This window comes from Vulpes vulpes, chromosome 7 (genome assembly GCF_048418805.1).
Source record: "Vulpes vulpes isolate BD-2025 chromosome 7, VulVul3, whole genome shotgun sequence".
Lineage (NCBI taxonomy): Eukaryota > Metazoa > Chordata > Mammalia > Carnivora > Canidae > Vulpes > Vulpes vulpes.
In genome coordinates, this window is record NC_132786.1 from 102,232,223 (window position 1) to 102,256,865 (window position 24,643).

The 24,643-nt window shown below is 37.6% G+C and overlaps 1 protein-coding gene across 12 annotated transcripts; it reads right to left on the minus strand.

Annotated features, from left to right (window-relative positions):
* Positions 1 to 90: 90 nt before the first annotated feature.
* Positions 91 to 23,241, minus strand: TRA2A (transformer 2 alpha homolog). 12 transcript variants are annotated; one of them, XM_072764547.1, is made up of 10 exons: positions 22,986 to 23,199; positions 22,367 to 22,456; positions 13,052 to 13,364; positions 12,637 to 12,770; positions 8,900 to 9,065; positions 7,024 to 7,212; positions 3,241 to 3,356; positions 1,685 to 1,810; positions 1,286 to 1,353; positions 91 to 1,126 (listed from the first exon to the last, which is right to left on the minus strand). In XM_072764547.1, the coding sequence occupies exons 5-10, from the start codon at positions 8,930 to 8,932 to the stop codon at positions 1,116 to 1,118; spliced, it is 543 nt and encodes a 180-aa protein (XP_072620648.1). In that variant the 5' UTR covers positions 8,933 to 9,065; positions 12,637 to 12,770; positions 13,052 to 13,364; positions 22,367 to 22,456; positions 22,986 to 23,199; the 3' UTR covers positions 91 to 1,115. The 12 variants fall into 12 exon arrangements, with proteins under 12 accessions (XP_072620648.1, XP_072620649.1, XP_072620652.1 ...); XM_072764548.1 differs by having other exon boundaries at positions 13,063 to 13,364; positions 22,986 to 23,180; XM_072764551.1 differs by having other exon boundaries at positions 1,286 to 1,350; positions 22,986 to 23,177.
* Positions 23,242 to 24,643: the final 1,402 nt, after the last annotated feature.

Here is a 24,643-nt window from a genome sequence, read left to right on the forward strand (position 1 = left end):
AGGTATAAGCAAAAATGTTAGGAAAAGGACTGGTTCCCAAATCAATCCAGTTACATTTTCCCATCCTACCACAATAAAGAGACAGTCCCATTTTCAAAGAAATTAACTTTTATTTGAAAGGAGACTACTTTTCCTCACACATATCTTCTAAGGACTCTATACTATACAATAATAGCCTGCTTAACCATTGTCCCAATACCAAAATTTCTAACAGCAAAGTATACAATTGCTCTATGTAATAAATAATAAGAGTTGTCCTTCACTGATTAAGGGAATACTTAAATTTCAATAAATTCAACACAAAAATCACACTTTAAATTTTAACAGATGTATTTTAAATACAACATGTTTTGTAGGAGCCCACAAGCTTTCATTTCTTAAAAAAAAAAAAAAAAAAAAAGACATCATTTTTAGGGTTCAAAAACTTCGTTCTTCCAAAGAAATGACCAAGTGTTTTCTTTGATAGCTTCAAACTTTCTATACTCAACTATTTGACCGCTCCATGCCACCCCAAACTTTACATGACTGAACTGGTTTTTTGTGTTACTATCTTCCCCAAAAGAAAGTTAAAAAAAGGAGTTCGTCATAAATGGAGCTCTAGTACGATGTCTAATTCAATATTTAACACAAAAGAAGTCTTAAGATAATTTCTTTCCTCATTTGATTAGTCAGGAATTAATTTTCTGTAAAAGCAAACAAAGCAAACCAAAAGAGGAAAAAAAAAAAAAAAAAGAAAGGAAGAAAGAAAAAAAATCATTTACAAAGCATAACATTGGGGGATCCTTTTTTTTTAACTTAGATGTTTAACTGCTCAAAATGACAACAATTACATCTTTAAGAGTTTAGTATACTAAAAGGGGTGGGAAGAGCAATACAACTGACAAAGTGTAGATGGTGAATAAACCAAAGATTTTTTGTAAGGGTTCTTTTTAACAAGTAGAAGGATTAGAAGCTTGGGGATATCCAGAATTAAACAAAACCAAACCCCAAAACCAAACCAAAACAAACAAAAAACCCCCAAAACCAAACCCACACACACACACACACACACACACACACACGAAAAAAAAAAAGAGAAAAGAAAAAGCTGTCCTCATCTGCAATCATTCTGCTTATCAATAGCGTCCTGAAAGAGAACAAAAAAAACGAAAGTCAAAATGACAATTATAGTTTGACTTGCCTAGTATTTGTCCTATTATTAACAATCTCCATACACTCTAATTTTCTAAAATAAACCATTAATCAGAAATGGTTCCTAATGCCACAAAAGTAGAAGTATACATACTTGGGCTGTAGGAACGAGATCTCGATCGTGATCTGTACCGACTATAGTAAGGAGAAGGTGATCTTCTTCTGAAGGAAATAAAAGATTACTTAGTATGCCACATAATCACTCCACTGAAGCAGGTGAAAATAAAAATTTCCCATCATTCAAATACATTCTTTGTGTGCCAATTAATACTAGAACAACGACCATAAGGCACAACAAAATACTGGCAAAGATAATTAATCTTTGCCCTCAAACATGAGAAAATAATCTCCCTCTAACTTTCTCAAGAAACCACCGTTTTAAATATTTGTATTTATACGTATATATAAAAATATATATAAAACACAAATTAAAAGTACCAAATAATACAACTATCATCCAATTTAGAACAGAAATTACAAATTAAAACATTACCTGTACCGGTAATCATAGTCTTCATATCTGTCATACCCACGATCATATCCTCTATCATAGTAAGAATCTCGACGCCTGCCACCTCCTCCACCTCCACCTCCGCCTCCGCCACCGCCACCACCACTACTACAGAAAAATGTAAAAATTTTACAACAATGTGATTATTTTCCAGTATTATTTAATACCAACTGGCACTTAACTAAAATGGAGGGAGGAGGGAAGATAAGAGAAATAATCCTCTTCATGTCAGCAACCCCATGTCTCATTTTGCGGAACTCCCATGGTATTATTCTGCTTTGATTTCCTATTCATTACATAAGTAATCAGGAATGATTTCACAAAACTCTGTAAACTATAAACTGCTCTTTTATTAACGCACTACCCAAATCAGTAGGACCTTTTTCTTCTGAACAAGATGAAATGGAGCACTGTGCTGGGAAACAGTATCAAAATGCTAAGATGTGAGTCATTAGAATGAATTAAAAAACAATAAACATCAAGATTTAAAAAAGGTTTGTTAACCAACCGTGAACAGCAAAAAGAACTAAAACTACCTTACACTGAGGCCCAGCACTAAATCAATTTCAAGGTCTGGTTTTTAAATCTTTGGCAGCAAAATTAAACTAAATACTTTCTTCTATAATTTTTCCCAACTCCCAATCACAGGGACAGTATTTTCATTTTAGCTTTCTGTAGGCTCTCCTTGCCAAACCTTACATTTTCCCCAGTTAAGGTTTCAAAGTAATCAAACACCTTCTTTCACTCTTAAGAAATAGTCTTAGTTGTATATTAAAAACGTTTACAAAAGACCTCTATTTCCTGCATGATGTGAAAACTGGCTTAAACAAAAAAATACACACCACTATCTGTAAAACCCTTCCCTATCCACAAGGCTTCTAAAGTCACATTAAGAATAGAAAGAGAATACTTAAAAACACACACTACTTTTCCAGTATTTAATAATCGTTCTATTTTTTTTTAAAGGCTTTATTTACTCATGAGAGACACACACAGAGAGAGGCAGAGACATGGGCAGAGGGAGAAGCAGGTTCCCTGAGGGGAGCCCAATACAGGACTCAATCTCGGGACCCCAGGATCACCACCTGAGCCAAAGGCAGATGCTCAACTACTGAGCCACCCAGATGCCCACTAATTTTTCTATTTGTATGGCACCAAAAAGGACTCAGGAATGACTTTGATGGTTTAATTTGTCTCTCTCCTCAAGTAGATGTAAGAATATACACAAATAACTTTCGATTCTAATTTTATGAAAAAAATCATTTTATCTCTTTATTAATAAAAAATTTGTGTACATTTCTGCCTCTTACAGTTTAGCTTTAAAAACTTGAAATCTGGGGATCCTTGGGTGGCTCACCAGTTTAGCTCCTGCCTTCGGCCCAGGGCATGATCCTGGAATCCTAGGATCGAGTCCCACATCAGGCTCCGTGCATGGAGCCTGCTTCTTCCTCTGCCTGTGTCTCTGCTTCTCTCTCTGTGTCTCTCATATATAAACAAATAAAATATCAAAAAACAAAAACAACAACTTGAAATCTTACTGAGTTGGTCTGCCCATGTAGATGCCTGGTGTAGGTGTGTGTGCTCTTTTGGTAATAGAATAATCCACCCGAATTCTTCTACCATCCAGCTCCATTCCATTTGCCCTTTCCATAGCCTGTAAAGGAGAATAGGCACAGAAAGTCATGCATAATTCAATAATGAGAAACTACTAAAACTACAACTAATTAGACACATTTTCCATTTGAAATGTGAAAAAATTAAATTCTCTAAACTTCTTTCCCAAAAAACAGACCAAGATTTTACATTCTAATCCTTGCTACGTGCATGTCAATAGCATTGAGTTTTCTAATGTACACACAGACACTTAAACAGGCCTCTGCTGAAAGACCAGGGGCAGCTGCTGAGAAAGAACCACACAACTTGGCTAACTCATGTCTAGGCAACTCCAACCAAATACTGCAATTCAGGTGACAAGCCTCAGTTAGACAAAACCATTCCTTAGGTAACACACCGCCACCTAGTGAACTCCAAATATAAAAGAACTTCTAAACCCGCTAAACCTGCCAACTAGTTGCTGTCTTTTTTTATCTGTACTCACTTTCCCTATCAATTTGCCCCTAAAAAAAAAAAAAATTTTTTTTTGCTCCTAGGCACTAATACCAATAAATGGGATAGTAAGTCAACTACTTCACCAAATTTGCAAGTTCTTGGAACTAAAATTAAAGCTGCCATTTTCATTTTATTTTATAAAGAAACAAACCTGGCAGGGTGGTTATGGGAGCAATCAAGAGCTAGGACAAATACATTTTAAAAAAATTTTAATTGTAGCAATCTATACTTCACAACTTGTTTTTTTAAAGATTATTTATTTATTGAGACCCCTGGGTGACTTAACAGTTGAGCATTTGCCTTTGGCTCAGGGTGTGATCTCGGGGCCCAGAGATTGAGTCTCACATCGGGCTTCTCATGAGAAACACAGAGGCAGAGACATAGGCATAGGGAGAAGCAGGCTCCCCGGAGGACCCAGGACCCTGGGATCATGACCTGAGACCAAGGCAGATGGCTCAACCACTGAGCCACCTAGGTGCTCCTATACTTCACTACTTTTATTTCAGGTCAGATATCTTACTCTTTTAAAAATTTATACCTTTATCTCTTAATTGAGAACAGAAATAAATCACAAATATGTAACCTAAAGAGTCATATTATGTAATAGATTAAAACATTAGAGGGGCAACCTAGGTGGCTCAGTTGGTTGAGTGTCCTAACCTTATTTTGGCTCAGGTCTTGATTCTGGAGTTGTGAGATCGAGCCCCACACTGGGCTCTGCACTGGGCGTGGAGCCTGTTTAAGATTCTCTTATTCCCTCACCCCCACCCCATCCCTGCTGGTGCACATGCAAGCTCTCTCTCAATAAAAAAAAAATTAGAGAATGCTGATTACAATGTCTATTACATTAGGTAATATGTAATTTACAACCTGACTGTTAAGTGTTATTTTGTTAGAATGATCTAGGGTTTTTTAACCTACACACTATTGATATTTTTGGACTGCTAATTCTATATCGTGGGGGCCTATCCTGTGCATTGTGAGAGGTTTGGTATTCCTGGCCTCCATCCACTAGATGCCACTAGCATCTACAATTTTTTTTAAGATAAGCTAACTTTTATTATGACTGTTTATGTTGCAATCAAATGTTTTTTTTATTTTTTTTAAATTTTTTATTTATTTATGATAGTCACAGAGAGATAGAGAGAGAGGCAGAGACACAGGTAGAGGGAGAAGCAGGCTCCATGCACCGGGAGCCCGACGTGGGATTCGATCCCGGGTCTCCAGGATCGCGCCCTGGGCCAAAGGCAGGCAGGCGCCAAACCGCTGCGCCACCCAGGGATCCCTGCAATCAAATGTTGTTGATGCAGATATCAATGGCCTATGTCCAACTACTACCACATGTAAAATGGTACAAACAAGAAATGGCAGTATTTGCCATTTATTAGTTTGTTGTGTTTGTTTTTTAAAGTAAACTCTATGCCCAATGTGGGGCTCAAATTCATGACCCTGAAATCAAGAGTTGCGTACTCTACAAACTGAACCAGCGAGGTGCCCCACCATTTATTAAGGTTTGATTTAAATACCACCACTACCTACTTCCTGAGCTGAGATCAAGACTTGGATATTTAACTGACTCAGCCACCCAGTTACCCTAAAAAGGGTTTGATACAAACTTAACAATGGGCTTCAAATTCTTTAAAATGGAATTTTCTAACCCAATCACAATCAACTTTTAGAATAGAAAGCAAGCCTACTGCTCCCTTTATAATCTAGTATGTAATATGTTAAGTAGCACAACTTCAGGGGCATTTGGGTGGCTCAGTCAGTTAAGTACTGGACTTTTTTTCTTTTTTAAGATTTATTTATTCATGATAGACATAGAGAGAGAGAGAGAGAGAGAGAGAGAGAGAGAGAGAGAGGCAGGCAAAGACACAGGCAGAAGGAGAAGCAGGTTCCATGCCGGAGCCCGACACGGGACTTGATCCTGGGACTCCAGGATCCCACCCTGTGCCAAAGGCAGGCGCTAAACTGCTGAGCCACCCAGGGATCCCCAAGTGTTGGACTTTTGATTTTGGGTCAGGTCATGATCTCAGTGTCAAGGCTCAGCAAAGTCTGCTGGACAATTCTCTCTCTCCTTCTCCCTCTACCCCTTCCTCTGCTTGGATGCTGTCTCTCAAATAAAATCTTAAAAAAACAAAACAAAACAAAATAAAACAACCCACCACAATATCAAATCATTGATGTTGATAAGGATCACTATTAAGAAAAGAACAGGGATCCCTGGGTGGCTCAGTGGTTTAACATCTGCCTTCAGCCCAGAGCCTGATCCTGGAGACCTGGGATCAACTCCCACATAGGGCTCCCTGCAGGGAGCCTGCTTCTCCCTCTGCCTGTGTCTCTGTCTCTCTGTCTCTCATGAATAAATAAAATCTTAAACAAAACAAAACAAAACACCACAACAGCACTAAAACAAAAATGAAAAAGGACCAATACTATGTATTATATGTTAAATAATAAAACAGAGTAACAGATGAAAATGGATAAGCAAAGCTCTGTATCTATACACAGGCAGCTAATTCCACCCAAAATTAAACAGATTAAACCTAAATAACATATAATTTATTTTTCTTAAAAAAAGTTATTCTATACACCCAATGTGGGGCCTGAACTCACAATCCTGAAATAAAGTGTCACTCTCCTTCACTAAGCAAGCCAGATGCCCCAAAATATAATTTAATTTTTAAAAAAGTAAGTTTAATCATCTGTTTGGAGTATGAATAAGCCTTAATCAAAAGAGAATACTTATGTAGTTTACTTTTCCCATTAATTCAAACACATACACCTCAGTGTGTAAAACCAGATTATTCCCCCCCAAGATTTTTTTTATTTATTCATGAGAGACACAGACAGAGAGGCAGAGACACAGAGGGAGAAGCAGGCTCCATGCAGGGAGTCCAATGTGGGACTCGATCCTGGGACTCTGGGATCATGCCCTGAGCCAAATGCAGATGCTCAACTGCTGAGCCACACAGGCGTCCCTAAAACCAGATTTCAATCAGGATATGCTTATATCAGGAAATGAATAGCTAGAAAGTAAAACTGGAAATTTCCTGTTATAATACTGAGAGGAAGAGTTTTAACCAAACTCAGGTCACAGAATGAAAGAGAACAGGTTATGGAACTGGGAAACTCTTAGTCAACTTTTAACAACATAATCATGCACATGAGAAAAATTTCAAACTGAAAAATAATTATAAAAATAAAATTACCTCCTTTGAGTCATCTATTCTTTCAAAATAAACAAAAGCAAATCCTCGTGATCGTCCAGTTCGCTGATCATAAACCACATTGACACCACTCAATGGTCCATATCGGGAAAATACTTCACGAAGATCTCTCTCTGTTGTGTATAAACTGAGGCCAAACACTCCAAGACAAGTGTTGGGATCTGGATTTGCCTGTTGAATAAAGATGTGATTTAATTTCAGGTTCCCAATTGAAATAAAAATTAAAACATACAGAAAATACTTTGCTTAGAACACCTTATCAAATACACAAAGTATACTGTTTCAAGTCACTTGGGAAAGAAGAATTAAAGAGGAAAAAAACCAGATGAGTCATATTTTACAGTTCACAGTACATTCAAGCCTTCTTTGGAGTATATTTCCATTGTAGCCTGAATAAAAAACATTCCTACTTTCTTTTCTTTTTTAGATTTTATTTATTTACTCATGAGAGAGACAGAGAGAGAGAGGCAGAGACCGAGGCAGAGGAGAAGCAGGCTCCCTGCAGGGAGCCCGATGCAGCACTTGATCCCAAGACCCTGGGATCACAATGTGAGCGAAAGGCAGATGCTTAACCATTGAGCCACCCAGGCACCCCACATTCCTACTTTCTAGTCCAGCAACTTTCAGAATTAGACTAAGAATCTACCATAGTTTAAAGCCATATTTGTGGTTTATTCAAATGTTTTCTAGCTTACAGCTTTGTACTTAATACTTTATCCATTAAGTGCTGATCAGACATTCCTTCATTTTCATTCTTACCAAGGATATTTCAATTTTCCCACAATTCAGATTTGAAAAATCTATGTACAAATTTCAAAACATCATTGAATAGCAGACTCCATCACAGTTCAATAATCTGGTATCACATGAGGGAAAAGCACAGCACAGCCATTAAGCATAGGAACTTTAAGAGTCAAGCAGCTTGGCTGAAACCTGGGCTCTGCCAGTTAGCCAAAAACCAAACCTGACCGTCACCTATCCAAGATTCAACTTCCTTATCCATTAAATGTACTGAAAAATTGTACAGTGCTCAGTGTTAGCTATTATTACTACATGTATTTCTTTGCCAGCTTCCCCTACTCCTCACCAAAACTTTTTAATCTCAATAGTTTCCTTCTTTCTTTTTTTTTTTTAAAAGATTTTATTTATTTATTCATGAGAGAGAGGCAGAGACACAGGCAGAGGAAGAACCAGGCTCCATGCAGGTAGCCTGATATGGGACTCGATCCTGGGACCCCAGGATGATGCCCTAGGCCAAAGGCAGGCACTAAACCACTCAGCCACCCAGGTGTCCCTAATCTCAATAATCTTCAACTCAGTTTATGCTTTTCATTTTTTTTTTTAAGATTGTATTTATTTATTGAGACACAGAGAGAGAGAGAGGGGCAGAGACACAGGCAGAGGGAGAAGCAGGCTCGGAAGCAGAGGGGAAGATGTGGGACTCGATCCGGGTCTCCAGGATCACACCCCGGGCTGCAGGCAGTGCTAAACCGCTGCGCCACCAGGGCCGCCCTACGCTTTTCATTTTAATTCACAGAGCATGTATTTCCCTTCCCCCAAATTTCATCTTTTAACTACTCCAAAGTCAAGAAAATATATGAAAATGTATAAAAACAATATTCATATGCCTAAGGATGTTTTTGGAGTACCACCTTATTTTTTATTTCCTTAAGTAATCTTTACACCCAATAAGGGGCTCAACCACACCACCCTGAGATCAAGAGTCACATGCTCCACTGACTGAGCCCCTGTAGTACCACTTTAAAATAATGGTCTAGTCTCATGAAAGCAAGATATTATGCTCTGACTAAACATATAAAAGACAAAATAAGTTCATTAATTTTTTGAAACCACATACCCTGCTGCCTGTATGTCTTCTCCGGTTAGACATTGGAGAATGACTTCGGCTTCTTCGACGCCGGTATTCTGGTGTATATGACCTACTTCGAGAGCGTCTCCTATGAGAGTGAGAATGGGATCTGGATCGAGTGTAACGTCTATGAGAATGCCTCCTTGACCTCGACCTTTGAGAGAAATAAATTTAGGTAAGTATACTGAAGCAAGATGGCGAGTGCTACGGATCTTTTTTTTTTTTTTTTTTTTTTTAGTGCCACGGATCTATACATGTATCCCAGTTCCTAAGGAAAGAATATTCTTGTTCTCATCACTACAATCATGTTCTCAGTCTGTCCTTTCTACATTTACTCTTTTCACTTTATATTACAAGCATGTTACAACTCTACCTTCTCTAAAAAGAAAAAGGGATGGGGGGGACAGGAAAACAAGGAGCCACTATTTAATGGGCTTCAGTTTTACAAGATGAAAAGAGCTCTGGGGACAGACGGTGGTGGTGGATGCACACTGTGCAACCATGTGGATATATTCTCCACCACTGAATCATATACATAAAAATGATTAAGACTGTAAATTTTATGTTATGTGTATCTTACCACAACAAAGACAACACAAACCACCAACTACCATTACCACCACAGTAAAATCCTTTGATTCTTACCATCTTACCAATATAGTTCTAAACTCCCTTCACTATTATTATTATTATTTTAAAGATTTTATTTATTTATTCATAGAGACACAGAGAGAGAGAGAGAGAGAGAGGGGCAGAGACACAGGCAGAGGGAGAAGTAGGCTCCATGCAGCGAGCCTGATGTGGGACTCGATCCCGGGTCCCCAGGTTCACAACCCTGGGCTGCAGGCGGCGCTAAATCGCTGCGCCACCAGGGCTGCCCCTCCCTTCACTATTAAATACCATTTCCTTTCTAATCTTTCCTTAGCTCACTGCAATCTAGCATCTACTAAATTAATTCAACAACCCAAATGCCCATGTAACAGTCTTCATTTCTTCAAGCTTTCTACAGCATCTCACCCATTCCTTCCATGGCTGATTCCCTAGTTCAATTCTTATCTCTACTTCCGGTCACTGATTCTCTTTGCCTCTTAATGCAACAACTTCTTATTTACTATTCATGTGACTCATCCCTAATAGAACACCCAGATCAGCAGTGATCACAGTCTTACAAAATAACTTGTTTAAGATGTTCAATAAATGTTATACATGTTAAGGGCCAGAAAGTCTAAAAAGACAACACATGGGTGAAAAGAGTAAACTAAGGAGGGTAGTTTATTCAAAACAAAGAAGGCTAACGATAGCTGAGAGATAAATTTTACTAGGTAGACAGGGGAAAAGTGTTCTAGGAATATCAAGAGCAAAGGTTCTTTGGCAAGACATGGAGATATGGTTCCTGGCAAATTTAGGATAGTTTTAGGTATTTTTCATTTTCCTTAGCATTATTTTATAGTCTCAGTGAAAAAGAAAAAAAAAAAAAACACACCAAACATTAATAAGAAAACCTGTCATTTAAAATACCAGTTTTGGGGCACTTGCATGGCTCAGTCAGTTAAGCACCTGCCTTTGGCTCAGGTCATGATCTCAGGGACCTAGGATGGAGCCCCATGTCAGGGTCTCTGCTTGCAGGGAAGCTGCTTCTCCTTTTCCTCCCTGCTTGTGTTCTCTCTTGCTATTTCTCTCAAATAAATAAACTCTTTGAAAAAGAAAATATCATTATTTTTAAATAGTAATGAAAAACGAGACATTAATTAAAAACCCTTGTGGAGTGCCTAACTTTCCTCTAAATTGGATAGTGATTAAGTGTTGTAAGAGAATAGAGAACATGCATGCTCTTTAATGTTTTCAGGTGATGCTCAAGCAGAGAATGAATTAAGTGACTGAATATCTTGAGGGAAGAGAATTCTAGGCTGAGAGCAGCATGTGCAATGGTCCTAAAATGAAAATATGCTTATTTCTGTTTGCACATCCAAATTCTACACAGTGCTATTCTGCCACATGTATATTTAACAAGAATGGTTATTAATTGAATTGGATCCTGGATACGATGGAGGAAAAAAAGACATACTTGTGGACTCAAAAAAAGTACAGCCTTTTAACCAATTGTCTCATGCTCCACCATCAAGCAAACTCTACACAAAGACACATTATGTCTCTAATCAAGAAATTATTTATGACTTAACCATCCAGGTTGTTTTTAAACTTTCATCTATTCCCGTACAGCTGGGACATCTGATACAATGAACTTTGCGGTGTTCACTAGTCAGTGGAAACAATAGTGGTAGGGGCTTCTGAATCACCCAGAGACTCCTCCACTCCCTGCCCCAATTACATCTGGCCAGAGTTCCACTCTGGACCTGTTGAGTCACAATCTTTAGTAAAGGATGTAGCTGGAATGTGAATCTTTTTTATTTATCCTTTTAAAAGATATATATATATAAAATATTATTTATTTATTTATTTATTTATTTATTTATTTATTTGAGAGAGAGAGAGAGAGAGAGAGAGAGAGAGAGAGAGAGAAGCAGACACACAGGCAGATGTGGGACTCAATCCCAGGACCCCAGGATCACGACCTGAGGTGAAGGCAGCCGCTCAACCACTGAGCCACCCAGGTGTCCTGGAATGTGAATCTTAAAAAATCTTTACTGAGCTAAATCACATACCAAGTCTCCAACAGAGAAAATTATGTTTTTGTTGTACAAATATTGCTGAAATAAAATCAAACTCCAATCTTCAATAGCCAAGTACATTTACATCAATTAACATATTTAATTTATAAAGCCAGTTTTTTTTTTTTTTAAAGATTTTATTGGAGAGAGAGAGAGAGGGAGAGATGCAGAGAGACACAAGCAGAGGGAGAAGCAGGCTCTATGCAGGGAAACCAGACGTGGGACTTGATCCCGGGTCCCCTGGGCTGAAGGCGGCACTAAACCACTAAGCCATATGCAGGGAAGCCCAACGTGGGACTTGATCCCGGGTCCCTTGGGCTGAAGCCGGCACTAAACCGGCAAGCTACCAGGGCAGCCCTAAAGCCAGTTTTTAAATATATATATATGTGTGTGTGTATACATTTATAAATAAAATAGCTAGCTATAATAGCTAGATAGGCTAACTGGGTAAGAGATGACTCAACTCTGCCTTATCTAAATCTTATCTAGAACATTCATTTCTTTATTTTTTATTTTATTATTTTTTAAAAAGATTTTATTTATTTATTTGAGAGACAGAGGGAGAGGCAGAGACATAGGCAGAGAGAAACAGGCTCTATGCAGGGAGCCTGATGTGAGATTCAATCCTCTGACTCCAGGATTACACCCTGGGCCGAAGGCAGACACTCAACCACTGAGCCACCCAGGCATCCCTCATTTCTTTATTTTTTGAGGTTTGAGAGAGAGAGAGAGAGACCGAGCACGTGCACACACAAGAGAGTCAGCATAAATGGGAGGAGGGGCAGAAGGAGAGAAGCAGACTCCTCCCTGAAGAGCAGAGCCTGATGCAGGGCTCAATTTCAAGACTCTGGGATCATGACCTTAGCAGAAACCAAGAGTTGGATGCTTAATGAACTGAGCTACCCAGGCACACCTAGAACATTTATTTCTCAACTCCACAATATTTTTGTGAAATTTCTATATAAAATGCAGGAAAGCCGAGGGACTTGGTAAAAACCAACCTGCTCTAAAAAAATCCAAGTAAAGTATCTTTATTATTATTTTAAGCACACTTACCTGGATTTTGATCTTGATCGAGAATGGGATTCAGAGTGTTTGGAAACTCTTGATGGACTACGAGATCCTGACCTGCTCTCCGATTTTACACGAGCAGGAGTTCCCGTTGGAGATTTTGACTGAGAGCGAGACTCCTAACAAAGAAGACAGTATTACAAATGGCACTGGTCACGTAGATGCCTAACACCTAACATTTAATGTACCGTAATTATTTATATTGATTGCTCCTGAAAAACAAATGGTTAGGCAACACCCTCCAGAAAAAAATTTCAGCTCATTAATAACCCATTGTTAATACTGCTAACTGTCCTCAATAATTCCCTACTTGAACCAGATCACCAATTCTCTATTAACTAAGAAATCATGCAAATTCATCTACAACTTGATCATACAGACACTGGAACATAAACCATACATTTACTTAACCTAGGACCCATTCATTCTTCCAGATTCTTTTAATTCTACTTCACTCTTGCTTTCTACTTCTCTTCATTCTTCATTGAGTTTTTCATTTTTCATACTTCGTGTATTCTTCCCCAATTCAAACAATTCAAAATAGCCTTAAAAAAAATATTCAAGTGCTTCTATCTGACCAATCTTCTGTTCAATTTTTTCCCCCATTCAATTTTAATTTTCTGATCTTTAATACTTTTCATTAGCCTTCTTTTATCTTGATTTATCTTCCACATTCTTGGAAAAAACTCTTCAATTTCTTCACGAACATTAACCTTAATGGAAAAAGAACATTTAGTATATTTAAGCACGTGGGGATTATAAAACTCTGCTGGAGTTCAGAATGTTATCTACCAAATGGAAAAGCCAGCAGGTAAAGTGCAAATAACTAGTTTATTAAAAAAACAATTTTATAATCTTTAAAATTGTCCAAAGCCTAGTTTCTAACAATTAAAAAATTTACTGAATTTATCTAAATGTTTTTACCATATTCTTCACCCTCCTCCCCTCTCAGGTTTCATCCTAGTTCCTAAAACGTGAACAATTTTAATATAAGTACTTAACCCAAGCATAAATCTAACATTATCTGTAATCCCCCCACCTATGTCTTACGTTTTTACTAACTTGTAACTTGAAGATTCTTAATCATCTTAAAATAAGCTTTCACTAAGCCATACTAAGATACCAAGGTACAATTAAAGCAAAGCATTCTAGGCTGAAATTTGTACACACCCACCTAAAACTCACATATTATAGGACACATGCTGAGGTTCAAAGAAGTAAAAAAAATTATATTGGTGAAATTACTAACATCTTCTTCCAAGTATGTTTGACCACTATCTTTGCACACTGACTTAATCAGAAACATATGGTCTGATGTAAAAGCAGTATAAAGAAAAAACAAAGGGGAAAAGGTCATGAAATTCTTAAAATTCCCCCTTTGGTTTATAAATTACTATTACATGTAGTTTTGCAACTGTGCCATTTTAATATTCTATATTATCCATGAAGTATCATAACGTACAAAAGTCACAAAATTAGTTATCATGGTCTTTATTTTTTAGCTACACCAATTTTACTCATAGTTTTGCATATTTTATGCAGCTATACATATATACATATATTCCTATATTCTGTAGAAAACTGGCTTCTGAAAAGCTGGATATAAATCAACTCTCCAAATCAAATGATTTAAAATTAAGAGATTTTAAAAATTTGACAGATATATGAGGCACTGATGACCAAAGTAGGACAGTTTGGTTTCTCTGTCCTTTTAAGTCTTGATTATTAGTATAAAAAAAAAAAAAAAAAAATCACCGCAACTCCACACCAATTTTCATTTATGCCACAAGACTACCACGCAACTTCCTTAAAAATTTCCCCCTATTTGGAGTTTAATGTCAAAAGACTTACTTATCAAGAACTGTACTAATGCTGCTAGGCCTATTTGGTTTTTTAGATGCAAACAAAAGTGAAATATATAGATAGCTACCTTTCTATTCATTATCAACCTTTCCCATTTAAGCTACCTACTACAGTAAGTCTTTCAAGCACATCTCTGATACTCTCTAAATTCCTGGACAGATGCCTGGAGCAGCAATTTAGGCTTTTTCATTCACTGAAACTGTAAAAGCAGCATATTCAGTACTAAAAAAAAAAAAGTAATAGCTAATTTGCTTGTAATTGAAGCATCACATAGACTGGTTCATTAAACTGAAAAGAATGATCTTCCCCTCTCTCTTGGCTTTCCCTTCTATAAAACAAATCCTGTGGTATAACATTTATCCTACTGTAGAACAGCAGTAGATGGAATATTACCTATGAACATCACCGCAGCTCATGTTACACATACATATCAGAATGCACTCTGTAACACTATAAAACCTTTAATTTTACTAGTATAAAAATCAAAGTCTTATATTAAAACTGAAAATTTTATTCTTAAAAGCTTATGTGAAGCTTCCTAGTGCATAATAAAAATATTATGGTCCAAATATGTGTACATTCGATTTCCAAGTCTTCCCTCATAAATGTAACAGTTGAAAATTATTCAAAAGTGATGAAAATACCACTTCCTAGGAATTAATATAAACTAGGAAACTTTGGAGCACCTTAAATTTTAAAGTTTAAATTTCAGTTCTGGCACAGCAACTCATTGGAAAAAATGAAAACTTTCTTTTGGTTTAACAAAACATTAAGATATAACAGCATCTTTTCAAAAGACATTAGAATATTTTAAAATAATCCTGCTTTTTAATTACCTAAGGTATCACCAATACCTAACAATTCCTTTGTTGCCTATCCTTCAGTTTTTATATACCAGGGAAACCTGAATCGGCCTTCATTTCTTTGCAAAATCATTCAAGGTTAAGAAAGAGTCCTCTTAATTCCCTTTCAACACCTAGTTATAAAGTTGTCACTACCATTTTAATTTCCAAAAACAATTTAGAGACTTCTCTCAAAAGGTAAATCAATTAACTGTCAGTAAACTTAACCTGAAGAACTACAAAGCATAAAATAAACTTTTAATTCTTCAGAATTAGTTTTGCTATAATACCAAAAAAAAGGGGGTGGGCGCATCATTCTAAGAACTGGTAGTTAAGTCTTCATGCATAGAAAAATGGTCATATGAATATTTGCCATTTTTCAGTAACTTTATTTTTCAAAAGCAGTTCCAAGTAAGTACCATTTTCATCAAACTGTGCATTAGAAACCAAGATACAATAAGCCCTTTATGGACAAATGCTAGATTATCTTTTTCTACCTTTGACTTGTCTTCATTACAAAATGGTAACTTTTTTTTTTTTCAAAGAAATACACACAACTATTCAAAATTTGGAAAATGAATTGAAATTGCAAACAGCAAAATAAAATACTGAGGATGGTTATCTGTCCTGTTTCACTAGCCTATACTTAATCTACTCTTAAAGCTGTTCAAATTCTGCAAATTCCTCAGTAACCTGCATCTGAATCCAACAACAACAACAACAAAACAAACAAACAAAATACACTGTCTAGTTGAAATGGGCAGATTGACTCAACCAAATCATATCCAAGTTTTCAATAGGAATCAAACAGGCTTCCAGTCTACCTTACCTATTATAAACCAGAAGCCAGGCAGAAAGTTTTCACAGTACAACTTGCTTAAACAGTGTGTGTTTGTTCTTATAACTATTCTTTGTTATCAAGGTACCTCTGGTGGTAGCTGAAGGACACAGCCAAAAATAACAAAAGAACTAACCATGAATACTAAGAGTACCACAGTATCCAATTCAAGCAATCTGTGTTAAAAAATACAGCTGCATTTTACACACTGTAAATAACCACAACAACCATGTACTATTCTTTCAATCAAGACAAAGCGTTATTAAGTATATGCACAAGTTGTTGCAGAACATGAACAATTCCTACAGTAAGCAATAATTGCAGTATATCTTTTAATATAACTAGTATTATATAATGGGTGGAAGTAAAAAATTCCAACATATATGCTTAGTACTTAAAGCCCATTAAAATAAACATATAACATGTAGATGCTAAACTATATCCCATTCTAATATTATGGTAATGCAAATTCTATGCCAAGTCATAGTGCCAAGTTTATACAAATTCAAATCTATAATAGCATAAACTTTTAAAACAAACTATCTCAAAACATTTTCCCACTACTTTATGAAATTAAGAGATCTATTTCTATAAAAAAACAACAACACTAGAGCATTTAGGTAAATTTTATGTCCCAAGGGGGGTGGTACTTAAAATTACTCCAATAGCTTATAATATTTATTGTACTAAGAACTTCATTCTTTGGGGCTTATGGGAAACCACTGTTTATCCAATTCTTTAATTTCAGTCTACATAAATAGCAGTTCTGCCTACTTCCTGAGTACAATAAGCTGCTTCTCTTGGATTCTTAAGCTTATAAAAGAAATCCACTCTCTTAACCCATAACTGCTATTAAAACAATTCCTTAAAAATACCTGTATACTGCATTTTATTTTTATTTTTTTTGTGTGTATAATGCATTTTAAGTGAGATTAAAGCAGTCTTTCCATCTGCAAAGGCTCACAGATATTCTAACACTGTGTCTTTACATTCTCTGAAATTTGGAATAATTTTGGAAATGCTTAAAGAAATTACATAGGAATTGGCACTTGTGCATACATAATAAAATTTAAACTAGTCATAAGTGCAAAATTACCTGTAAAATTTATCTTTTGTACAAATTTTAAATATGGTTCATAAACTGGCCAGCTTATTTGTCATGATCAATTGTAATGTCCAAAAGGCTTAGCTATATTAAAAGCCAATAAATAACAGCTAAAACCACTAAGAACCTGTGATAGAATTTTCTACTTAGATTCTCATCTTCTAAGATCATAGGAGTATATATGAATCTTGAGTAAGACAGACTACAGGGCCTTAGTTTAAAACAACAACAAAACTTCTACCTCAGATTGGTCAGGCAGCCCTATTCACTTATACTTTCAGTGAAAAATCATGAGACAATAAAGATTATACACAACTACCTACTGATAGTAATTTAGAGGTGGAAGGGGAAACTACATTTCCTTTCCTTATTCCTCTCAGAATTTTTTTTTAAGTGTTTACTGATTCTTTTTGTTATCTGATCATTACACCATTTTCTCACCTGCACTTCTGTCCTGCTAAATCTGTTAGGACAGGTGAATAAATAACAATCAGTATTAACTCATTTAGCACAAAGGTTCCACTGTTAGTTATTTGATGCCTGAGCACCCACTGATAGTATCAAAGAGGTTTTCAAGCTGTCGGGAAGATTTTAAGAAATTATCATGTTGATTATCCATGGCCATCTCAACTTGTTCCGCTACACATACCATGGGTGAATAAATTCAGTTTCCAAAATTAAATCCATAAAGAAAACTCATATGTATTTTTTTACGACTCTCATTCCTAATTATTTAAATCTCTTTGCATTCTTTCAGATCTCATGATTTTTATTAACTTTAGGAATGGCACAAGTCACTAAGCATCTATAACAAATCTGTGCACCGTGGACCCAAGTCACATTGCTCCTTTTAAAAATCCCACCTTCTTATATCAAGTAAATTAGCACCCTTCAGTGCAATAGTCATAAATATTAAAAAATCTAGCATTAAAAAGTTTCCTTAAGTTTACACATACTTTGCTTAAAATATGACAGGAGGAATAAAAAAGCATTAAAATTGGATAAATGATGGAACTTTAACAAATAAACCTAAGACGAGACTGTCTTGGGTTTTAATAGTATTACGAGAAAAATCTTATCCTTTTGTAATAGGTGGATGTGATGATAATATATGATATTGAATTGCCAAAATAACTATTTTTTTAAAGATTTATTTATTTATTTATGATAGACATAGAGAGAGAGAGAGAGAGACACAGGAGGAGGGAGAAGCAGGTTCCATGCCGGGAGCCTGATGTGGGACTCGATCCTGGGACTCCAGGATCCTGCCCTGGGCCAACGGCAGGCGCTAAGCTACTGAGCCACCCAGGGATCCCTTTACTAAATACTTTTAAGAGATAAATTGCTGACCTGATATTTTTATCTATAAAAGAGATTTTGTCTTTTTTTTTTTTTTTTAAGGAAGAGATTTTGTCTTTTTTTTTTTTTAAGGAATATGTAAACTTCACTTGTACTCTCACATTTACTTAAGTTTCATCAATAAAAAAAAAAAAAAGTAAAACCTAGCTTAAGGGTTTGTTTTGTTTTGTTTTTAAAGCCAGTCACCAAGATGGGTTTTGAGTGGCATAATCATCACTCCAATTATGTCAGGTTTCAGGGAAGAAATAAAAGCTTCCCCTATTTCTGCTATTCTTTAACGAAATACCTTAACTCTCACGTTTTAATTCCCAATGGGTACAGAAGAATTTGTATTTATTTTGCTTTTCACTTGTCATCCAGTCAAACCATCTAGTATATTAAGAAGGCGAACACCAGGAGTTGCTTAAAAATATTCTAACTTAAAATAAAAAAAAAAAATTCTAACTACTAAAGATGCCAGAATGAACTTTTTTGTTGTTGTTGTTGTTGTCAGAATGAACTTTGAAAAGGAGACAGGAATAAGTATTATCTTTCCTCTTCAACTGTACTGCAAAGTATAGACAATATGGAATTGTAAGATGGACTCCTACATGAGAATCATTAACCTCTATTAAAAACAATGCGCCACTGTATGAGAAAAAAATTGGGCTTAACATTTTCCTAAGACTTGTCTAAAAAAAAAAAAATTAGGGGTAGAGGGTGAATAAAGTAAAATGATAAGAAAAGCTTAATTTTCATTTCCCTTAATTTCTATGAAGGAGACTAAGATTTTTTTGAGCCCTAAACTAATTTTAGGTGAAGCTGTGTGAAGCAAACTCTTTAGGAAGGTGACAGGCAAAGTCATAGCTGAAGTGCCAACCTCAATCTCAGCTCCAAAAACCATTTCTACTTAAACTATTTCTGTTGATATACATACCCCAAGTAAACTGCTTTAATCAGCCTATTTATTTTAAAGGCACCCCTATTCTCCTGGATCCCTTGTAAATGTTTCACTCATTCTTTACATCCCACTGCTGTCCTGTTTAGACCAGTTTTCATAATTTCCTTCTTTAAATAGTTCAAGTGGGCCTTACTACTCTTCTTGTACCAGTCCTTCTGCTCTTTACTAAAATTCCTTTCATTATGCCACTCCCAGAATTAAGAATTAATACATGCCTTCTTCCTGCGTATCGGATTGTGTCCAAATCCCTGTATCTAGAATTCAAAACCCTCCGTTATCTGCATAGTAAGGCAAATCTACCTTCTCACTACCTCAGTAACCTCCTCATTGTCATATCCATACAATCTATTCCCTAACCATAAAATCTAATGTGAATTTTACACATTAGGTAAAACTTCCTCTTCCCCCAGCTCACAAAACTACTCAGCTCCATTTTCTAAATTCTATTAATTCTAGAACAGGGCACTCGATTATATACTTACTTTTACCTACATTTGAGCTGCCAGTCATCTCAAATTAGATTCCTAGTTCTTTTTCCCTCAAGAACACCTGACCTTTACTAAAAAGCAGTAGTAGATGCTTAACAGTTTTACCTCGGGCAGAAGGGAATTTTGACAGGGTTAACTATTAGGGTTACTTATAACAAAATGCAGCCAATTACATTTTCTTTCCTAAAGTTCTTTTACTCCAGTCCTCTACATTGGAAGAGACATTATATATAATCATAATCTACGTATGCAATGAACAATGGCATTGGGATGACAGGAGGAATAATGGCAATGGACTGGGACCTGTAAAATTGATTAGTGACTGTAAGGTCTTCTAAGGCCTCAAGTTTTTAATTTCTAAAACGATTTGAGTATTCCAGTACTTGTAAAAAGATTGTAAGTAGTACATTCAAAAATATGTGAAAAATCTGGCAGTGGGGTGGGGTGTGGCAGCATTCTAAAATGCTATAAATATCAGAACTATTAGTCCTGTTTCTTCAATGTGTTCTACAGTCCACAGAAAATTACCCTCTAAGTATCTTTTCAGTAAGATGGGGTTAATGGTTGTACTATTTATCCCATAGATACAGCAAACAAATCTGACCTGTCAATGTTGACTGGTACTTATAAAATTCGAACCACTTAAAAAACCTCAAAGACATCATTTGAAAATCCTGTTTTGAGCCTCTCTAAATGACAACACAACTGTATTCTATAAAAACTTTTAAAAACTGGTTTGTGGTTAGCAGATAAGAGATCAGAGTAGTTTAAAAACCAAAAGCACTAGTGAATACTAAACTGTTGAAACAATTTAAAAAAAGGTACACCCTTAGAAAAGCTCCTGGCATTCTCCTAATTCTTTAACCAATTAAAATTTCTATAACCAACCTACAAAAAAGAAAAAAAGATGTAACAGGTAAGGGTGGGCATATTTATTATTCAATCTGCTGAGTTCATTTCCACTAAAATACCCTTAGATATCACCTGACAAAAATATTGCTCTATGACCGTAAACACTGTAAGGTGGGAGAACCCTTTTTCTATGAAAGTAAAATGTTAATGTCTACATACATTTTAGCATAAAACTGGGTGGGAATCTTACATACACTGCTTTCTTAAGTGGGTGACAGTTATCTAGAACTTGTTCCATTCCTTGACTTGATGAGTATTTAAAACATTAAGAACTTAAAGGAAAAGAAGGTCCCACATAGTCCTCTTCACTTTCCCATAAACCAAAACAAACATTAGCAAAAAATAAATTTCTGTACTGAAGTCAACGGACGAAAAGATTAATGGCAGCAAAAATTACTTCCCATAACTACCTAACATGATCAAAACAAGCAACTTACACCAAATATTTTTCTTACAAGATTTTTAAAAAGTTTAGTTGGGACAATCAATATCCCATCCTAAGAAATAAGCAGGCTCAACTACTCACTATACCTTTGATAGAGATTTTAAAAATCCAATCTTAAAGGCATCACAAAGTTGTTTGGTTTCTAACCTATTTAAATCTCTTTCCTCCTCGTTTCGAGTACTTTTATTACGAGCTTCTACAAATGATAAAATTCGTGCCATCCACCACACACCGTCAGTGTTTTTATGCGTTTCCCCTAGTGACTACAATACCAACAAAACAAGAACTTGCTGCCTGGGGATTTTCTTTTCAGGGTTTCACACGAACCCACTTCCACCAATTACCACTAACGAGGGTAACTTCGGAAGCAGAATTCAAATTATCAATGTTCTACTACACCTAGGCTGAGGATGACTTATCTTTGTGATTTTTATAGTCACTGACCCCCAAATAATAGAAATCCTTGAGCCCTCTTTGCTGGATGCGATTAAGAAGAGAAAGTAGGGTGAGGGCCTTTGGTTTTCAGGTAGCATTCCGAGTTGCAGAATAGTATTAAAACTCACTAGGTATTTTTAAAACACTGAGCCACAAAATTTGTTCAGTTACGTAAGAATAAGGTTTGTGTGTGTGTTTTTGTTTTTTTTTTATTACCGTAAAAACCTGCAAAGAAGTGGTTTTTAGATGAAAGATCACAGGAAGGAATGCATTAGAAGGTGAGATATAAAGGAGAGAGAGAGGGAAAAAAAATAAAAAAACCCAACATCAAGGAATTAGAAAATTCAGGCGTTATAGCATTTCCACATTCATTTTGAAGTGAAAAGAAAGTAGAAGGGGACATTAAGGGAAAAGGGCTCCTCGCGTAGTTTTCCCCTCACAGCTCTCGTCTTAAGAACGCTTAAGGGTCGGTGCGGTCGTTGACTAACCACTTCATTAGGCTCGTCCCACCTTCAACCTCAAGGCTTTCGCCTTTATAGACGCAACGCCGCCGGTTCCAACAGAGACGCGGCCGCTCACTGCAATAGAGAGCCAAGGAGACACAGGCCCCAGCTAGTCCCACGCCAGCTTCTCCCCGCCCGGACAACAGCCCCGCGCAGTTTCGACCCCGAGACCCTCTACGATGCTCGGGGGTCGCCACAAATGCCACCGCAGGAAGCACCTACCACTATCCGGCCGGAGGGGAACTCCCTGCCGTCTCCTCCCGCCCCACCGCGACGGGGACCTACTCCTCGGAACAGAGGTGAGGAAGCCTCAGGGGGTGGGGAGAAGGGAGGGCGCACTGCGGGGGGAAATCGGACCCAGGAGTCCAGGTATCAGTCAGTCTCCAAAAAACGGGGAGGGGGGGTTATCCGCGGTGTTTGGGGGGAAAGAGTGGAACCCAGAAGCCATCTTGGTATGTGAGGAAACCACCGCGATGGCTCCAGAGAGGCTGCTCCCCGCGGGCCCCCGCAGGACTCCCCGCAACCCCGCCCGACCGCGCTCGTCCCCGTGAAACCCCGAGCGTCGGGCCGCCGCCGAAGACGGCTCCCGCGGCTTTGTACTCACTCTGCCCTCGAAGTTGTTCTCCTCTACATCACTCATGTCGGCCAGGCGCTCCCCAGAACTAAATAAGAGACAAGTCTCGGCTTGAGAGCCGATGGCCTAATCAACCGCTGACTGGACCGTGGGGAGGAGGAAAGAGTCGGCAACAACGGCCGCTCCACTCCACTCCCACTCGGTCGCAGGCTCCGGCAAAATGGCGCCGGCCCCGCCAGAAACCTTCTGGCCTCCCAGTGCGCGACGTAAGGGGGCGGGCGTTCCTGTGACGTCACTAGCCCCGCCTCCCGCGAGGCTTTGTGGTGGTACCGGCCTACCTGGGAGGGGGGCGGGGGACGGCGTGTGCGGGGCGCCGAGGCGCCTGGGCTCAGAGTCCCCAGCAGAGTGACCTTTCTTTCTTTCTTTCTTTCTTTTCCTTTCCTTTCCTTCTTTTTTTTTAAAGATTTTATTTACTTACTTATTCATGAGAGACAGAGAGAGAGAGGCAGAGACACAGGCAGAGGTAGGGAGCCCGACCTAGGACTCGACCCCGTGTCCCCAGGATCACGTCCTGAGGCTAAGGCGGCGCTAAACCGCTGAGCCACCTGGGCTGCCCCAGAGTGACCTTTCTAACACGTCAGTTCTATTGAAGATTTTGAGTCACCAGGTGGGCTTTTATTGACCTTGGCCCCTTTAACTATTTTCCAAAGGGATTCTGATGGAACGGAAAAAACTGGAAGCATATACAGCATAAAATTTAGTATGCTCTTATTTTTGGGGGTATTCTCAGTGCTCTATTCCTACCCTTCAACCTTTGCCCTTTGTAAGGCTATCAACATAATACCTGCGCAGGGGGATTTTAATGAAAAGTCACAGTTCTTGCCTCACTCCTGGCTGTCCCCAGTCCTTCCACCCAGAGATAACTCAATCAACTTGTTTTTTTCCTCTTTGAGTCATTTCCTTACAGCCTTGGAGCCAAGACCCCACCCCGACCTATCCACTTGGTTCTCAGTCGGGGTAATAATGTGTGAGGTGATTCTGAGCTTTATCTGGATTTCACAATTTTAAAAATTAGTTTCCTCCTAAAAAATTTCCTCCCATAATACTTGATGATAAAAGAGTTGACCTAGACTTTGAACCACGGTTTTGTTAGGAAAGTTAAACGAACAGTATTATGGAGATTACTATTCCTGAGCAAGATTTCAGAATGTGGGGCAGCTCGGGTGGCTCAGCGGTTTGGCGCCTGCCTTCAACCCAGGGCGTGATCCTGGAGACCAGGGTTCGAGTCCCACATCGGGCTCCCTGTATGGAGCCTGCTTCTCCCTCTGCCTTGTGTCTCTGTCTCTCATGAATAAATAAATAAAATATTTAAAAAAAAAGATTTCAAAATGTGACTCTGTTATTGATAAAGCTAAACACATATAACATCTATTTTTAAAAAAGAAGTTGGACTTTAAACTGAGGATCCCAATCCATCTCAGTGACAACCAGATAGCGATGTACCTCATGATGGGATGCGATAGCACAGAGCGCCTTCTATAAAGTATTTGCAATTCCTCCAAATTGAACTCAAATCTAATTAAGCCTTAGGTCTCACCAATAATTTATAGGAAAATTTATAAGGAATAGAAAAATAGAAATAGATAAACAGAAAAATAAATTTGAAAAAAAAAAGTCAATCAGAAGGA

Coding starts and splice junctions, on each gene's coding strand:
- TRA2A (XM_025993133.2), bottom strand. CDS start 23,021: ATGAGTGATGTAGAGGAGAACAACTTCGAGGGCAGA. Junction 7,213..8,899: donor GAAGACATACAGGCAGCAGG/GTATGTGGTTTC, acceptor TTTATTCAACAG/GCAAATCCAGATCCCAACAC. Junction 1,354..1,684: donor GACTATGATTACCGGTACAG/GTAATGTTTTAA, acceptor TATTTCCTTCAG/AAGAAGATCACCTTCTCCTT.